The sequence below is a fragment of the Pleurodeles waltl genome, chromosome 11, assembly GCF_031143425.1.
Source record: "Pleurodeles waltl isolate 20211129_DDA chromosome 11, aPleWal1.hap1.20221129, whole genome shotgun sequence".
NCBI classification, from domain to species: Eukaryota; Metazoa; Chordata; class Amphibia; order Caudata; family Salamandridae; genus Pleurodeles; species Pleurodeles waltl.
Window position 1 is genome coordinate 94102221 of NC_090450.1, and position 18084 is coordinate 94120304.

An 18084-nucleotide genomic window follows, 5' to 3' on the forward strand; every position below is an offset into this window, starting at 1 on the left:
ATAGGTGCTAGAATAATATCTTGTTAGTTAAAGATCTTTTCTATGCCAGATACATGAAAATACATAGACACATGCAGGGTACATTTCCTCATTGGGATAAGAAATAGTTTGACAGTTTGACAACTTAAGTCTGTAAGAGTCAAAGTGCCACGTAAATAGAATGTGAATAATGCAAATGCTCAAAAGACCAAATTCAAAACAATTCGTTTGCATGATTTGTCTGAGCTCACATGCCCCTATTGAGGAGAAAAAGCACAGAAGAAACAGCACAAATAAGTTAGGTTAGAATTAAAACAATTATTTCATACCTTGCTTATTTCATTATCATCCAGAGAAAGTATTTCCAGATTCTCCAAAGCACAAACCTCAATGGGGAAGGTGCTCAGCATATTTTGACCTAAGTCCAGTATCTTGATATTTTTTAATTTACTAAAGGCACGAGGTAACATTTTCAAGCCAGCTTTTTTCAGGTAAAGAACACCAAGTGAGTTTATATAGCAGAGATGGCGTGGAAATACCTTCAAATCATTGCCGGAGAGCCCAACTTCATACAGCGCTGAAAACTCTCTGAAGCTCCGAGGAAGTTTGTGCAGTTTATTATGACTCACATCCAGTACCGACAACTGGGTGCACTGGGGAAGTGAATCAGGCATCGATGTCAACTTGTTAAATCCTACAAACAGTTTTGCAAGCTTCAAAAGAGAACAGATCTCTACCGGAATGGATCTAATGTTATTTTGTTCTAAATCTATCACTTCTAGAGTCCCAAGATGGCAAAGATCAAGAGGAAAGCACACAAATTGGTTATGTTGCAAATAAATTTCTCTGAGTTTTACTAAATTTACTACTTCTTTTGGTAAAGATTTTAGATTATTGCCAGATAGTCCTAGCAGCTCCAGATGATGTAGACATTTGCAGATTTCAAAGGGGAATTCTTCTAAGTTGATGTTATACAGCCGGAGCTCACGGAGGGCTAGTACTTTGCTTAGTATGTGCACCGAATTAACTAAAATTGGGTTATTGCTTAAATCTAAACTCTGAAGCAAAGGCAATTCGCCAAGCTCTTCACAAACATACTGAAGTCTATTGTCGTTCAGATAAAGAACTTTAATGTTCTTGAGATGCCGAATGTCTTCTGGAATTGTTTCAATCTGGTTTTTTTCTAAGTGTAATTCTTCAATATCTTGAAGATCCAAGATCTCCTCTGGAATCGTTTTATGATCTTTTTTTGCCAAATCCAAAAAGAGTACTCTGTCCTGTGGCTGTTGAGGCAAATCTGCTTCAGGCTTTGGCTCTTCTTTTGCCGGAATGGTTTCCAAATGTTTTACACCATCCTCAGGCAAAACTGATGTGACAATGCTTGAAAAACGAACATTTAGTGTTTTGCCACCGGTGTTATTGACATCAATCATCTTTCCTGTTAGACATACAACAGATCTTCACAATCTGAAAATCGATGAGACGTGGAACAAGTTAATTTTTTAAAAGAGGTCAAAGTTAGTTTGACAACATACTGCTTAAAATTGAATGTGTGAGGCAATATGCACTTTTTATGAAAACTGCAGATTTAGAAGTCTAGATCAACTATATAATTTTTACATGATAACTCTTAAATAACCTTTATTGAATTTGCATTGATGGTAAATGTATTCAGCACTATGCTAAGAAAAGGACAACTTAAGAAACGATATAAAATTGAAATCATATAAATTGCCCCACACCCACTTTCAAGTATAACCTAATCACTTCTTCCACATTGTTCCTCACTTTTTACCATCTCCTCTTCACCCTCATTCAGGGTCATGAGTAGAAAGCTTTTTTTTGAGGTCGCAAATGGCCCAATTCACAGAATTAGGCCATTTGCAATCGCAAAAAAAACTTTATGGCATGTACAAACATCATGTTGTAATCCGGTAACATGTTTCCGAAAAACAATTTGTATTTGCTACCAAAAATACCAATTTGGCATTTGGAAGATATGTCCCTTCGATATACAGAATCCGAATGATATGTATTAAATTTTTTTTTTACCAAATTATGTTTGCAAAACATTAATCGTTTACCTACTACAAATTTGCAGTGGCAACGGACTCGCAATTGGGAAGGGGTCATTGAGAAGCCCCATTCCCTTTATGCATGTAAAAAAAAAAAAAAGGTTTGATTAAGAGGAGGCAATAGTCCATGGGACCACAGCATCTTCTTAAACAAACAAACCAACAAAAAAAAAAAAAAAACAATAAGGATACTTTTCTTTTTAAGCGTAGCCCTGTTTCCTTCAAGGGAAATGAACTGCATTTAATAAAAGATTGCTTCATTAAAAAGTAATTACTGACATGGTGGTCTGCTGACCCAAGCAGGTCACCATTCCTGTAAAGACGGCGATTCCTAGTGGGTCACAAATTGCGGCCTACCTCATTAATATTCATGAGTTAAGTCGATTTGCGGTCCACTAGAAATCGCTATTTTCAAATAAAAAGTTTAATACATTAGGAAGTGATTTCCTAATTGCAAATAGGAAATAATCACAATTAGGAAATCGCTAATCTTAATGTTAACAGATCTGGCCCCAGATTTCTTATCACAAATGTCAGTGACATTACAGGTTCTGGAGCATCCACAGCTCTAAGGCCAACATCCACCTTTTAACTTATTATCACAAAGATCTGCTGCTTCACTGGGTGGCGGACATTTAAGCTACTGGGTACTCAGCTTATCCTTCTGAGCAGGCTATACAAAAGATCTTACTAGCACTAGAATTACTTTCAGATTCACGTTGTTCTTTGTCCAATAAGAGGTATCACAACATATATTTATCTGTCACATGAAACAGAAGACTCTAGGCCGGAGTTAGATGTTGGTGGTAACGGTCCAGCCGTCGACTTTTCAACAATAAACCCACCTGCCGTATTTAGATGTTGGAGGTCCCATAGACAAAAGACCACATTCGAACCTTCGTCTCCGCCAAGAAACACTGGCCACGTCGATGGCGTGAAAAGAGAAAAGGGCATGCCGATGGGACCACAGCCAGCCTCCCCGCTGGGCAGATTTAGAGGTGCCTTACAGCCAAGGAAAGACCTTGGACCTCCAATCCTTAGTTGGTGGATTGGGGGAAACAGGGTGAAAACTCACTTTTTTACCACTTCCCCCAGTCTTCAACTAGACACGACTGGACTACACTTGCCATTGCTGATGCCACTGACCCATGGAGAAAACACAACCCCCGATTGACGGGCTATAAGATAGGGACGCCGCATCACCAGGGTATGTTAGGCAGGCACTGCGCAGGAGGTGGGGACCACTGGAAACATATACATGTCAGTAATTTTTTTAACCATTGTGACATACATATGTCGGGGACACAAGTGGGTCAGACACAGTTGGGGGGACACTGGTACACAACACATATCGCACACATACACAACTGTCATTGTGGTGCCAGTATTCATTGGCAAATGATTGCTAGCACCACAATGACCGTACATTCACACCTGTTAGCTGTGTCCATGTGTGCACATTGACAGGGGACCTGACCTCTCATGTTGTGCTGCGAGTTGTGTGTGTGAGTCAGTACGTGTATGTATGCATGCAATGTGACTGAATGAGTGAGGTGGGGGTGTATGTGGGTGTGTAGCTGGGTTTGTAGTTGTGTTGTTCGTTCTGTGGTGTGTGGATGCCATGTCTATAGTGTGTGTATGTTGTGCCATGGTTGTGTATGAATGTGTGCTCTTGGCATGTATGGGTTGTGCTGTGTTGGACTGGCAATAGGTAATTGTGTGCATATGTTGTGATGTGTAGTTTTTAGTCCGGGGGTTCACCTATGGCTAAGCGACAGTGTGTGTGTGTGTGTGTGTGTGTGTGTCACTTACCTCCATTCCATAGCAGCTGCCATTGTATGAAATCCATTGAGTCCCACCGCCGGCTCCCGCTGTCAGCAAACCTCCGCCAGTACACCACCTGCAGGACTGTAAATATCTAAATACGGCAGGCGTAAGATCGCCAATTTGATTGTCTTCTCGGGCCCGCCGCAAGTGCGGCTTGGCGGTAACACTGCTAAGATCTAAATCAGGCCGCCTGTTCTGCATTTCGGCTGTTGCACATTCTTGAAGCTTTTGTTAAAAAAAGAACGTTTTACAGTCAAGTGGGTTCAGAAAACAATAGATAATGTGGTGGTGATAATGCAGGTTATTGAACAAACGAGCAGATCAATATTGGTGAAGTATGTACAACTTGTGAAAATGTTGTCAGATACAAATGCTAAAGAAAGGCCCTGAAAGTTTACACATATATTTGTAACATATTTTATTTGAGTTGGTCCAATAAAGGATTTTATGCTATAAATGTTTAATTGGCTTAAACACATGCTGCATTGCGTTTTCCTTTTTGTACGAGCAAACCACAAACAAAATGTATGTTAATATTTTCAGAAGTGCCTTCATGTTTCTTTGCAGTTATACTCAGTGGCGGCTGCTGAAGTGATGAAGTGGCGGGCGTACATTTTTCACTTTTAATCTTAGCGTGCAAGCACCATTTTTTCAAAGTGAGGATAGACTAAAGATCTTTTTTTAGAAAAAAAATTCTCAAAGGCAGCAGCTTGCACATGCACCTTTAGCCTTTTCTAGTCAGAAAAATTGGGCTCGCTAGTCGAGAATAAAAATAATAATTTAACACCTCACAACTTTAACACTTCTTCAGCCACCACTGGTGAGACCCCAAAAATATCTTATGTATTGAGGTAGTCCTTCATCCAAACAATGAACAGCTCATCATTTTTACCTTGAGTAGAAAGATCTCAGGAGCATTACCATCAGCAACAGCACACACAAAACAAGCTTAAACATTGTCAAAGATATTGAACTTGATAGTAAATTGATATTAACTTGACAGCAAGTACCTCCAACAATAAAACTGATATGACTATTACATCCTTCTTCAAAGGAAGAAGCCAAATATTCTTTAAGAAGAAGCTAAATATTCTAGAATTCTCCCTGTATCTTCTGGGCACCGTAACTTAGACCACACCTCCCACAGCAGTGGGAAAGGGGCTGAGCATGACACAGGGGGGCGAGACTGCCAACAATGTAATGCTGTTATTTGCTCCTCTGGAAGAGACAAGACCCTGGACCAAGGTTACCACAAAGAGGATATATTATAGACAAGGAATTCACCAATCACACATGAGGCACTCCGGGAACTGATACGTAAGAAACCCTGAGGTCACACAATATTTACTGAAGCACGCAGTGGTCACCTTTTATGCTTGACACAGAGGAGTGTTATCAGGAGTCAGTTCAAGATGGGCCTCTGCCAGGCCAGAAAGCCACATGAGATATGCAAGCCAAACACTATAAGCGTTCAGCAGGTAACACGTCTACCCAAGATACATTTTCTGGAGTGTTTTTATTAATACCAATACTCTTGTGATCAGTAATATGTTGCCTTTGCTCACTTATCTGACTGGTGCCCTCCTCACTGTGCCATTTCACGGTCTTGCCCTGACAACCAGGGTGGGCTCATCATTTGCCCAACGCATTCAAGTCTTCCAGCCCTACTGACCATCAGGACTGTATTGATAAAGATAAGTCCACAGTCAGTTGAAAGAAGAGTACTGCTCTCTCTGAGCCAACATCCCTCCGGGGGAAATGTATATGATAATTTGCAAACAACTCCAGAAAACGTATCTTGGGTGGACATGCTGCCTTCTGGAACTTAGAGTGTTGATTCAAATTCGTAAACATGAGCGAAGTAGGTGATATCAGAGGATCTTTACCTCCTGACAGAGTGCTGCTATCTACAAAATCCCTCAACAAAGAAAAATGTGTTATATGTCAAACTAATCTGAAAAAAAGTAACATCAACAGCAGCTGGACAGGAGAAAGTTTGAGACGCTGCAGGAATACAGCAAGGTGGAGTTCACAAAAGATTGAAACGGGTGGGTGAGGAGGATCAAATATGTTATCATTGTGCTACAAGTTGTATACAATGGAAAAAAGCCTGGAATGAAAATTGTCAAAAAATAGCAGAAACCAGTGAATCACAACAAGAATGCAAGTCTTTTGAGAAAGCGCCAACAACCAAACCCAATGCCCCTCCACTTAGAAGATTGATTGCTAACCCTTGTCCACCCCCAAACAACTTATTAGAAAGCAGAGGATCTTTAATGTGTTAACTGTGGTTTAGCCAGAACAAGGGCCAAAGGGATTGGCAAAAGAACAAGGTACAGAGTAGTATGTGAGTCTCAAAGGGCAAACATGTTTTTATCTGCATCTAGTTTCTTCCCAGGTCAAGTTTTCAGCCGAGTAGCTGATCTAAACAGCAAGGTGAATGTATTTGTAGCAGATCTGAATGCCCACCTGAACTGCATGTGTGCATACATTTGAAAATATGAATGTACAATAGGCTCCCAGCAGCAACATAACCGCCAGCCTTCAGTTAAGTTTGCACTCTTTGAAAAAGCTAATTAAGTTTTACAGCCAGTCTTGAGTGCTGACTACGAATTCACACTCAGTCAGATCATAGAAATAATGGTCAACATTGATTAAACTGTATTGATCCATAATAATGAAATTAAGATTTTGCTGGCGAGAATGTACAATGACAGAATTTATTTTTGTCAGTCTAACAAAATGAATGAGCCATTATGGTGTTCTCAGTCCGTTAGACTCCTAAAGTTCTTGCTGCCAAAATAAGATCACAGGATGCAGTAAAATCAGCAGTAACCATTTTAAGAAACGTTCCGAAATATTCTTATTTTGGACTTTATGACAAATTTTGTTATGCCCCAGAGCTCCGCAAATCATGGGAGTCAACAAGAATGCCTGATGTTGTCTTAATATTTTACATCATTGTTTCAAATCAGCAAAGCAAAACTGTTACAAACTAAACGTTCTTCGAGTTTGGAATATAAGCTCACAACATTGATGACAGCTTTGAATATGTAAGCGAAAAAGTGGGAGACAATCCCATGAACCGACAGGCTTATGCTGTACAAATGTACAGTCTTTTCAAAACCATGTTTTATGAATTACATCGCAGCAAAAAGAAAACTCCGCTACAGAGAACAACTGCCCAAACCATCTATAAAAAGTGCAAAAGTAGAGAGGTAATCACTTCAATGAATAGCATAGGTCTATCAACAAGTTACAATCACATAGAACGAAACAGGAACCTGTTAGCAGCTCATGCTGTAAAATCTTTCAGAAACCAACAGCACACCACTTCCAAGTCACTTTACCAGGAAAGGATTTACAATTGCTGCTCTTGATCATTTTGATTTTGAAGACAGCTCTTCTTTGTCTAAAACATCAAGCACACATGATATTGCATGGTGCTTTTTCAAGACTCTACTGTGCTGGAAAACAAGCTGTGTCAGCTGTAGGCATAAACAAACGAAGCTACAAACGTATAACCCAACTTAATTGCCAACGTGTGCAAAATCATTACAATCCATCAACACGTCCCAGTCTACCAGAAAATTCCAAAGTAGCTGAGGACATGGACCTGATGCTGTGGTCCACAGAGCTGATTTAACTAAATTTATCATATTGCTTATTCGTTGCGGACAGAAGAATGAAGAGAAGCCAGTTCCTCCGTGGGCTGGAATTCATACTCTGATCTCCCAGAATACTGTCCCACCCAAGAAGGTTAGGTTTTTACCAGTAATACCATCTCAAGTCACAAACTAGACAACAGTACACACAGCTCTAAAAAATTTCAAAAATGTGCATGCTCAGCTTGAATACCAGCTTATCCTGCCAATTTTCACTGATCAAGGTGTTTTCCGTATTGTAGATGACATTTTTATGAGCAATCCAGTAGAATTTGATGATCTTTATCCAATGATGGATGTTTTCCACATGAAAAAAGTTGTGTTGCGGTGTGTAGGAAGTTATCTCAGTGGATGTGGCATATATGATGCACTTATTGAGACTGAAATCGTTTGAAGCAAAACTGTCCAGTCAGTATTGTGTGGAACTCATTATGTTCATTTGTTACAAGGTATGCTCATCATTTCTGAGGCTATACAAACATTGCAGTGTAATGTTTTCTGGGACAAGAATGACAAATTAGGTTTTGAATATCTTATCTCAGAAGTAAACAAGGCACAGGGTGCACTTCATTCAAAAGACATAATTGCAAGGCAATGTTCAATACACTCAGTTCAGAATCAGAAATCCTGAAAACCAAGTTCGTAGAGTTTGTCAAAGAATGCGAAGAAAAATCTGAACTTTGTAAGTACTGGGGAAATGTTTTAAACACAATAGCTCTAGTGAAAAACTTGGTACATGCTGATCAGGAAGGTGATTGGGAGCTGCATGTGAAGACTGTGGAGTCACTGATTACCGTGTTTCGCGAATTTGATTGTATGAACCAGCTGAGATACGGGTCCTGATATTTGAAAAGAGTTAAGAAGCTAGAGGTGGAAAAACCATATCGCTACATAAATTCATCCAAAGACATTTTGTGGTGAAAGACAGAAAGAGGCAGGGTTCAATGCTGTGGCTCCAGTTATGAAACTGGAACAGATAATCCAGAGGTCACAGAAAAGCTCCAAGGTAATTATTGATCAGGCAATGCCTCCAGTCGAGTGCCAGTGCAGGTCAAATTCCTTGTTCTCCAGCCTGCCTTCAGTGGAGCTCCTGTGTTCCTCATTCTCCGACCAGCTTCTAGTCTAGTTTCAGCATTTATCTTCCTCCAGACAGCCTCCAGTCAAGTTCCGCCGATCCTGGCCCTCTGGCTGGCTTCCTGGGGAGTCCTGGTTCTCTCTCCTCTTCCGCCTTGTGCCGACGATCCCGTATTTCCAGTAAAAGAGAGAAAATAAGAAAGGTGAAAAAGCCCAGTTTGGGTTCTTCTGAATTTCTTAAGCAAGTAACTTAGTTTTAAAGTAAAGAAAGATTATTCACTTAAATGAAACAAAACAGAGCTCTGTCTTTTAAATAATTTATGACAATAAGAACTAGCATGATTTATCGTTTGAGTGGGAATCCAAGACAACGCTAAACAGGCATTAAGGAAAGACATATTTTCTGTAACATGCGCTCCCCTGAGTATTCGGAGATTGGAAATAGAGCAAGTTTATCAGAACTATTATTGGAAAGAGATTACGCCAGAACACAAAGAAGCCCTTTAGTCAAGTTGATTGTTTTTGAGTTTGGACATTGCTTCAGAGACTCTGAAAGTATTGTAAAAAAAGGAAGAGACTTGTTCAGCCGCATAGAAATGTATGCACTATGTGTCAACAATAACTGACATTATGCAATGTACAATAGTTTATGCAAGCTCAGTGTATTAATGAAGTAATTCTTTTGCAGCCCAAAATGCTAAAAACCAAGAACCTAGTATTTTGAGAAATCAGAAGTCCTGACGCCCAACATGACAGGTGGTCCATGGTCCAGCAGTTCGATTCTGCAGTCCACGAGGCGGGAGCTGTATTTTCTATTTTTCTCTTCCCAAAACCCTCTTCTTGAGGACTTGCGAGTAGGCAATGTACTCTTCATCGTGTCATGTTAGTCCCATCGTAACGCCTGTAATTCAGCTGAGAGGCTCGCACAGAACAGAGAGCAAAGGAGACAAATGTATATAAGGGAACAATTGACCTTGCCTGCATCAACAATTTGACACCTATACCTGTGCAACTTGATAAACTCTGATCATCAACATCGAACAAGATGAACTTGGAGATGTTTACTCGCCAAAACATTGCTGATGCTTCAGCGAACACTGAATTTCCAAATATTGCAAGTGGAGTGATTGTCAATGAGGAGTTGGTGCCTGCAGAGATATATTCAAAAGGTACAGGCCATATTGTTCAAGAACTTAAGAGCAAATTGGAGGAAGCTGACATTCGTGTTGTATCACATGTTGAATGGGCTGTTTGAAATGGTTCCAATCGAGTCATTGTACTGTCAAATGACACAGATGTTATTATTGTACTACTTAGATTTGTTGCAATGTTCATAAGTCAAGGATTGTCAGACTTATGGGCACGTTATGAAACAGGCAAGAAAAGACACTCAATCCCGCTTCATATTCTGTACAAGAAATTTGACCCAGAGATGTCCAGTATTCTTATCAAGGCAGATATTCTTACGGGTTATAAAACTCTGAGTAAAATTGGAACAAAGCTTGGAGCTTTAACTGCTGAACCTGTGAACTTTCTAAAAGGATTTGCTGAGACATAAGAAGAATGTGACTTTCAAGACGTAGAAAAATACCTTGTGCGTGTGTGGAAAACGAGTTCTGACTTTCACACATTTGACGATCTTCAGTACAGTGAGTTCTAGAGGAGATCAGTCTCGCTAAGTGATTTTCCACAGACGTCATATTCTGTGCATGGAACATTAAAAGAGCAGAAAGATCTGTCTGAATTTGGTTGGGAATATATTGATGAGGTGCTAAAACCAAGGTAATTTCTAAAGTCTCTAAAGCCTCTACCCACAGAAATTTTACGTACATGTACTTGCAAAACATGTGCTACAAAATAATGTCCCTGTCCATATGCTCTTCACAAATGTTCAACATTCTGCAAATGTACCACGAGCAATTGCCAAAACAAAGAAAGTAAACTATGAAAATGTGTCTAAAACAGGAGTGATACACATTATTTCTTTGTCATAATCACATTATAAACATTGTTTAGTGTACACATAAAAGGATTAAAAACCATTATTATTTGTTTCATTTCTAATGTCTCTTCTTCCTCTATTAGAGCTGCCATTTTGGAAAATAGTGGAAGGTTTGCTCTAAGGAGTTATTTTCTCCTCTAAAAGACTACTTGACCCCCAAAACCTATGTTTTGACACAAGATGAAGTATATCTCAATGTTCCTGAAATAGTACATCATCACTGCAACACATCAGCCATTTTTAGGGTCGAGCCTGCGTTGCATGCGCTCGCGCATGCGTATCGCAGCAAGACGCTTTAGTGTTTAGAAAAGGGCTCTGAGCCCTGTCAACGTCACGTCAGTGTTTATTATTGGTTCATGGGCTTGCCTAATAAAATCTTTCATTAGTCGAAGGCACGCATCCGTCAGCCAGCGCAGCGACCAAGTACAGAAAACATGCGATGCTCGCTGTTTTCCATCGGGCTTGTGGACTTCTTTTTCTCTCATTTACGAGTGCGATCTCGCTTGGCAGAAGTCGAGCGCTTTACATAATTAATTTCACTTTTTCGGGTTATGTACATAAATGCACTTTTGCCCGATAGGTGAAAAGTCGGGTTAGGAGTTTACAACGCGATCAGCTCTAACATGAGCAAACGCGAGACCCGTTGCATTGCAAATGCTTGTTAGAAATGTCGACCAAAAGAATTCAGCTCGGATCAGCATTGTCTACCCAAGCTAAGTTACTTCTCTAATGATCCAAAAAGACAAATCAAAAATAAAAATAAAACTCTCTGCCCAACATTTTATTTACGGAGGAATATCAAGCGGACAGGATTAATAATAATTTTGCTTAGGCAAACCCAGAAGGTAATACATACAAGGGTTCACAAAGCTACATAAATAAAAAGGGTATATGTAAAGTGCATTTACAATTTCTACATAACAACACCTAAAAAACAGCATGTACCCTTTTAACATTAGCCCCAACAATCGTCTACATGCTTTGAGTCAATTTTCAGAAAAGAAAACTTTGAAAACCAATTTAAAGCAAGGCAAAATGTTATTAAGTGCCACATATTTAATTATATGGGCACCAATTGTTATTTCTAAAAAGCCACCCTTTACTTTGGTCCCAAAGACCACACATTTTCCTCCACAAGTCTTTGAAGCTGACTCCCTCATGCCCACATTCATACTAATGACAACAAAGTTCAAAGAGCTAAACCAGACCCTGATCTGTTATGGAAAGAAACCTCAGAGTTGTTTGGGAAGTATTCCTTGCTCTACTGAAAGCGCTGGGTTAATCCATGCCACTGACAGAATGTATGTTATATAAACATTAGTATCAAGACATGCATTAGACTGTTAGCCTCAATTCATATCTGTTTGTTTGTACCCCTATATTAAGTTGTTAGAGTGTAAGTTATTAATTGGTCTAGTATGTGCTTATTTTTAACTGGGGCTGAGATTTCATTAAAGATTGTGATGTCTTGTTCTCCCTCTCCTTGTGATATGCTTCCTGTCAGCTTCATTATCATTGTATATGTAGAGTGCTTTACTACTGAGAGACAACCAAACTCTCAGTTGCTAGCATCTGTTGTGGGGCAGCCCATAGAAAAGTGAATAAGGAGTTTAGGGCCAGATGTATCATGCATTTTTGGGAATCGCTAAATGAAACTCCTGGAGTTTCATACATTCAAATAGCGATTACCTAATTGTGATTTGCAAAAAAACGCAATTAGGTAATCGCTATTGGGAAAATTGATACATGTGACCCTTGGTCTCTTGATTTAGCAACAACTCATAAAACTGAGCAATGATGAGGGGCTTTTATGTGTGCTAATGTTTTGTTGTTCATGGGTGCTCAGCAAGTCAGTATTTAAGGTTATTTCACAGTATTCTTGCGGGAGTTCTGTGGTGTTCACTTGATGTGTGTATCTTTCCGCTAATGGAGTGCTATGGGGAGACATAGGGCTGTTCCTGGAAGCAGGGAGATTTCACCTGATTAGAAATGATGTGATGTGGTGCTACTCATTGGGTAGGTTGTGGTAAGACGTTGTATGGTGTGTGTTATATTTGTTGTGGTCTTGTGCGATAAGTTGGCTTCTGACCAGCTTGTTTGTGGAAAGTGTGACTTGGTGTGGGAAGGTTCTATACATTAAAGTTTTGTTGTGTGGTGATCTTGATCCACCTATATATGACCTATAACACAGCTAAAAGAATGTATGACACTTGTCACTAGCCTTTGCAGCCGTAACATAGTATAACCTTGCAACTAGTTTGTTTTATGAGACCATTGCAGATTTTTGATTGATGCTTCTATTAACAAGTTAATGTATTTATGCTTGTTTATTAACAGAACATTCGGAAAAAGATATCTCGTCACCTATTTCATGTGTAACTTTCTCCTGCAAGTTTTTAAGCATGAGAAATTAACACAATTTATTCTTTAGCAGATCTTGGGAAGTGAGGGCTACCTTTTCATACATTTTCCTCTGTGCAACATATAAAAAATGTCATGTTTTAGCCAGCTAAGGGTGGAAGGAGATTGTTGTTTCGGGCACCCTGCACAGGACAACCGAGCACTGCCAGTGGGGCTTGCACTGCCGAGAATGGGCAGCTGCACTGTGAGCCCATATGGTAAGAGAATGGAAGAGAAGGTACTGGGTTATTTGGGATACATTTCTCACTTTGGCAGCACAATGTAATGTAAGGTTTTTAGACTTATTTTCCACAATATTTGGGAATATATATCCTGTTTGGTTTTCTTTTGTTCTCTGTAAAGTAACAAATGTTCTACCAATCATTAGCATTTTTGCTGTGCAATTACTATATATTAGGATAACGTATAATAAATATAAATAAAGTAAAACTTTATTTTATTTGCTGAATTCTCTGAGCCTGTAGGGAATTTATGGGACAACAGACAAATCCCTGCTAAGTCTCTGTTGAGTCTGCGCAAGAATGCATATTGACCTACCCTGTCTAGTAGACCACGGCAAGGGAAGATATGCTGTGAGACACCTGTCTATTTTCTTCACTACACAAGCTCCTGCAGAATCCCTAAAAGTTTGGATGCCCGAGAAAAACATACTAGGTCGTCCAAAAATATTTGGTATATAACAGTGTGGTGCGGTAAGGTGTAGTGGGTGTTTAAACGTACTGGTCTAACATACATAGGTTCATGCAGAGCTCAGATCCAGACTCGTGAAATAAATTGGAAAAACAATGTAGAGGTAAAAGTAAGGGAACATCTGTTTTAAAAGTCATGCTTTCTTGATTATGAAGACATACATCTTGAAATGTTGGGTTTGTAGTGTACATAGTGCGTAGCTCGCGATTGAAGGCACAGGACCTAAGTGGCTACAAGAACAATTTGTATAATACATTCAACACACAACTTACCCTGATGCATTCATCCACCGTGTCTGCTGCCTATATTTGCTGTCTAAGATGCTTCACAAGTGCCTACGGAACTCGTTCATGGTACCTACTGCTCAGCCTTGTCTCTAGGGGGTTCCCCAAACTCTTCTGTAGAGAGAGTTACTTCTGCTTAAGGAAAGTCCTCCCAAGTTGGTAGTACACTTTATCACTGTACTGACATGTGTTACTATTACACTACAATCCCCCTCCCCATGCAGGACTACCACTATTGACCACCAAGCATTCCAGGTGAGGCTACCAGCAAAATGACAGGAAAATGTTTATTGATATTAATTGCCTCCACCTTCCTAATGAAATGACATTCAAATCATCACATGCCTTGTGACACAAAGGGCATAACCACATCAGTAAGTCCCCTAAACCAGCCTCAAATATCATTTGACTATCAACTTCAAATGTGCTTTGGAATTACAATTTTTTGTCTTCAACGGCATACCTATTTATGAAAATATACATATTTTTCCATCGAATACCACTTTCAATTTTGGGCAAACAAACTCAACTTTTCAGAAGAAAAGTATTTTCTGAAAAAACATATTTTTTGGCTTTAAATTATTAGCTTGTCATTTTCATTGAGTACTCACATCTACTTATGCCTCACATTGACAGATCCTGCTTCAAATAAGCAGGCATTAAATCATAGGTTTTGGATGCTCACCATAACACCAAGGATGCTTTTGTTATGCTAATGATGCCTACTGTTATTCCAGGGTCACCATTGTGCCAAGGCTGGATGCCATAATGGCCAAGATGCCCATCATATATCGGCCATGGCCGTTATTATGCGAGGGTTGGTCACCATTCTGACAGAGATGGCTAAAAGTAGGGTGGACATGCTCCAGATATGTCAGTGATGGCTGCCAGTATGCCATAACTAGACCACACATACCCAAAATGGTCCAGGATGAGCAATATAATGCAACTGACACTGTTATGCCATGATCGGACACAATTGTGCCAGAGAAAGAACCCTTATGATGGGGGCTAGCATACACATGTGGGGTCTTTGACATTTGGCATAGCTTTGATGAAGCGACACTCTTTTTAGGGAGGTATACAATGTCAGACATACACACATAAATTAATGCAGATTAGCCTCTTAATTTTCTCTGCTCTGGAGACAAACCTGCTGTCCTTAACTTGTGGGCTGATTATACTCCCAACTAACACACTTTCACTCTGGCTCCTGTAATCCCACACTTCGGTGGGTCGGCAGTAGTACTGCTGCCACTCTTCTTTCATGGTGCATTGTTCACACATGCGGTGTGACTGACAAAGCACAGCTTATAACATGGCCAATCTCCTCTGGACTTTGTTAGATTGAGAATGGATACAGATGGTCATATGGCTGAACCAATAATCCAACACCGTGCTTGAGTGTAATCCTGAGGCCTGGCCATTAGTTTGACTGGCTTTCACTCTAAGGGAGTTCCGACGAGCAGTGCTGCCCTCTTTGGTATGCAGAGACCATCTGAGGTGCTGGCAAGCCACCAGCAGCGCACAGGCCACTAGCTGGAAACCTCTGCTCTAGACAGACAGGGCCCCCGCCTCTATATACAAAACCTATCACTTCTGCATACATTCCTTTCCGCATCAACGCCAATTGTATATGCTCAGTGTCAACTGTAAACTGTATATGTAACCAAAACAGAACAGTGTAGCACTAATCAAATTTAACATAGGTTTACTATGTATAGCAACTCCATTCTCGAGCGCATTGAAGCACTTGAGTTCTAGTGTGCGTGATACAAGACCAATCATCATAAAAGGACTGCATACTTTAGCATGTACTGTCCATCGAGTGGAAGCTATAAGAGTTCCCTTACCTTTATCTCGCCAGAGGGACACTTGCAATATCTACGAGTTTGAGTGAACGATTTGGAGGAGGCTCCATACTTCAGGCCTTACACCTACAGCATGTTACTGTTTAGAATGTAACTTTACAGTATCACATGTGGGGTCAGAGGCATGGATCTATAAACCCCCTTAGTGCTCTGCCCAACCATTCGACCCCACTCCCCCAAGCCCAGAGATACCCCCACCTTCTCGATACACCACCACCGCCCACCCTCTCCCCGCATCAATAACAGTACCTGGGTTTCCTGTCAAGGCTATTCAACGTGCAAGAACACAATTGCGAATTTTGTTAAATGAAAATATGAGCGTCCAAAGCTGCGGTATCGGTGTCTCCTCTTTTAGGGAAAACGAGCGTGCACCGAATTCCAGGAGGCACAACAGCACCCCTCCCGCAGGGAAGGAGCGCACTTGAGGGGCTCGAGCCCGGGGTGCCGGGTGACTGCGCGAGCTCGGTGAAGGCAGCGCACGAGCCGCGGCCTCTCCGTCTCCAGGGCAACCTAACAAGGGCGGGCGCGCGCAGGGGCGGCCGGTGTCCCGCGAGCGGCCGAGGGAAACAGGGCAGCAGGACCGGGACGGCAGCGCCAGGTAACCGAGCAGGCGAGACCCGCGCCCCAGGGACGCCACCCCTGAAACAAAGGAGCACGTCGGCGGGCGTAATGGGGCCTAGAGGGTGTGGGCAGTGGAGGCGTGGACTGGGAGATGGAGAGATCGCACAAGTGGTGTCTGTTGAGCTTCCGCTGAGCAGACACAGCGTGTGCTGTGAACTCTGCCGAAGTAGATGCGAACAGCAAACAGGGATGCTTGGACAAAAGACCAGCATTTCACTTCATTGTATTGATGTAACACGATTAGCACTCGGGGTGGGGGTAGTGCTTGCATTGAAGGGTGTAGCACTGCAGCGCAGCAAGACCTTAGAGAGCTGTTTAGGTGATGTAGTTCCAATGTTTGTGGTTCTCATCCAGGACATAAACGCGCGTAACTCTCGCGGTGATACTTTTAGGTTCCAGAAACTGTTTGTTTCTGTTCGCCTCTTTAGTTGCATATAACTCGTCTCTACCTGAACATCACTAGAGGCTCTTGCGGGAAGCAACAACAGCTCGTGCTGCATCTTCAAGGAAGGTTTTTTTTTTAGACCACAGTTGGATGTATTTAAGATATTCTTCATTTTAGATAAGACGTGCGAACCGACACCAGGGAGCCAAGCAGCTGCTGACAGCCCTGGAATCTCTGAATACCATGCCAGCAACAGAATGCAATGACATTCATTAGACTACTGTGGTTCCTAAGCAACACATGTCAGAGCATCTTAAGTACATATAATACAACAGGCATCATCAAAGTCCTGTTGCTCCACTTAAATCACAACAATCGCTAAGCCAAGGGTACTGGCAAACATTTTCCCAGGGGCCAAAAAGTATGGTCTGTGGTGTGCCTGAACGCCGCATTGATACAAGCAGGATGGGAGTGGGGCTTTTGTGAGGAGAGATTGTAAGGTGGCTGTATGGGAATCACAGCTTGTACACGGGGCGGACAATGAATCATGGTGTTATTTTGATGGTTTCATTATATACTGCCCTCTACATTAAGCCCTTAGTCTCTATAAGAGTCATAGATTTGACAAATCTATGTTATGTTGTATTTGAATCATCATCCCTCTACCGCACCCTGGAGTAAGCCTTCTCTACTTGCTATCGCCACTGTGGGGGAGTCAAATGTGAAAAGGATGTCCCCTGTTTAGTAAATTGGAATGAAGCAGAATTGCACAATATAAAACCAGAAAACCTGGGATCAGTCCTGCTTCTCCTCTTGACCAAATTACGTAATCCCAGGCAATTGTTTTATGTCACTTTTCCTCCTCTTTCTTCATCAGCAATTAGAAGCGCACCTTGAAATACCTTAGTTCAGGATATGCATTGTACAAACATTTCCCGGTGTCTCATTTAATACATTTTAATAGTGTCCATGTATAATAACAACCCCGTTGACCAAGGGGAGCCAACATGACAACTAACTTGCTTCTTAGTTCACTATAACTGAAATACAAATATCCAGTAGGGATAGATGCACAACCAAGTACCTCAGTGTAAACATGAATTATTCACTGGAAAAATATTTCTTTATTCGAATTAAATGAAATCAATTAAATTGAATTATGCTTAGTGTTTACAAGTCACACTCTTGCA

At 40.9% G+C, this 18084-nt stretch overlaps 2 protein-coding genes across 3 annotated transcripts in view; one reads left to right on the top strand and one right to left on the bottom strand.

The window, feature by feature from the left end:
• Nucleotides 1-16310, bottom strand: part of LRRIQ4 (leucine rich repeats and IQ motif containing 4) — a 67865-nt gene extending 51555 nt beyond the window's left edge. Inside the window, exons 1-2 of one of the 2 annotated variants that reach the window (XM_069213193.1) lie at nucleotides 16138-16310; nucleotides 309-1446 (exon numbers count right to left, since the gene is read on the bottom strand). In XM_069213193.1, coding sequence (XP_069069294.1) covers nucleotides 309-1412 — 1104 coding nt within the window. In that variant the 5' untranslated portion in view covers nucleotides 1413-1446; nucleotides 16138-16310. Of the gene's footprint in view, nucleotides 1-308; nucleotides 1447-3866; nucleotides 3958-16137 lie in introns of those variants that run through there. The other variant, XM_069213194.1, reaches the window with a different exon arrangement.
• A 54-nt stretch (nucleotides 16311-16364) lies between these two features.
• The window catches only part of LRRC34 (leucine rich repeat containing 34), an 89189-nt gene continuing 87469 nt past the window's right edge, over nucleotides 16365-18084 (top strand). Inside the window, exon 1 of the mRNA XM_069213195.1 lies at nucleotides 16365-16486. The gene's annotated coding sequence lies outside the window, so the exon portion shown is untranslated. The remainder of the gene's footprint in view (nucleotides 16487-18084) is intronic.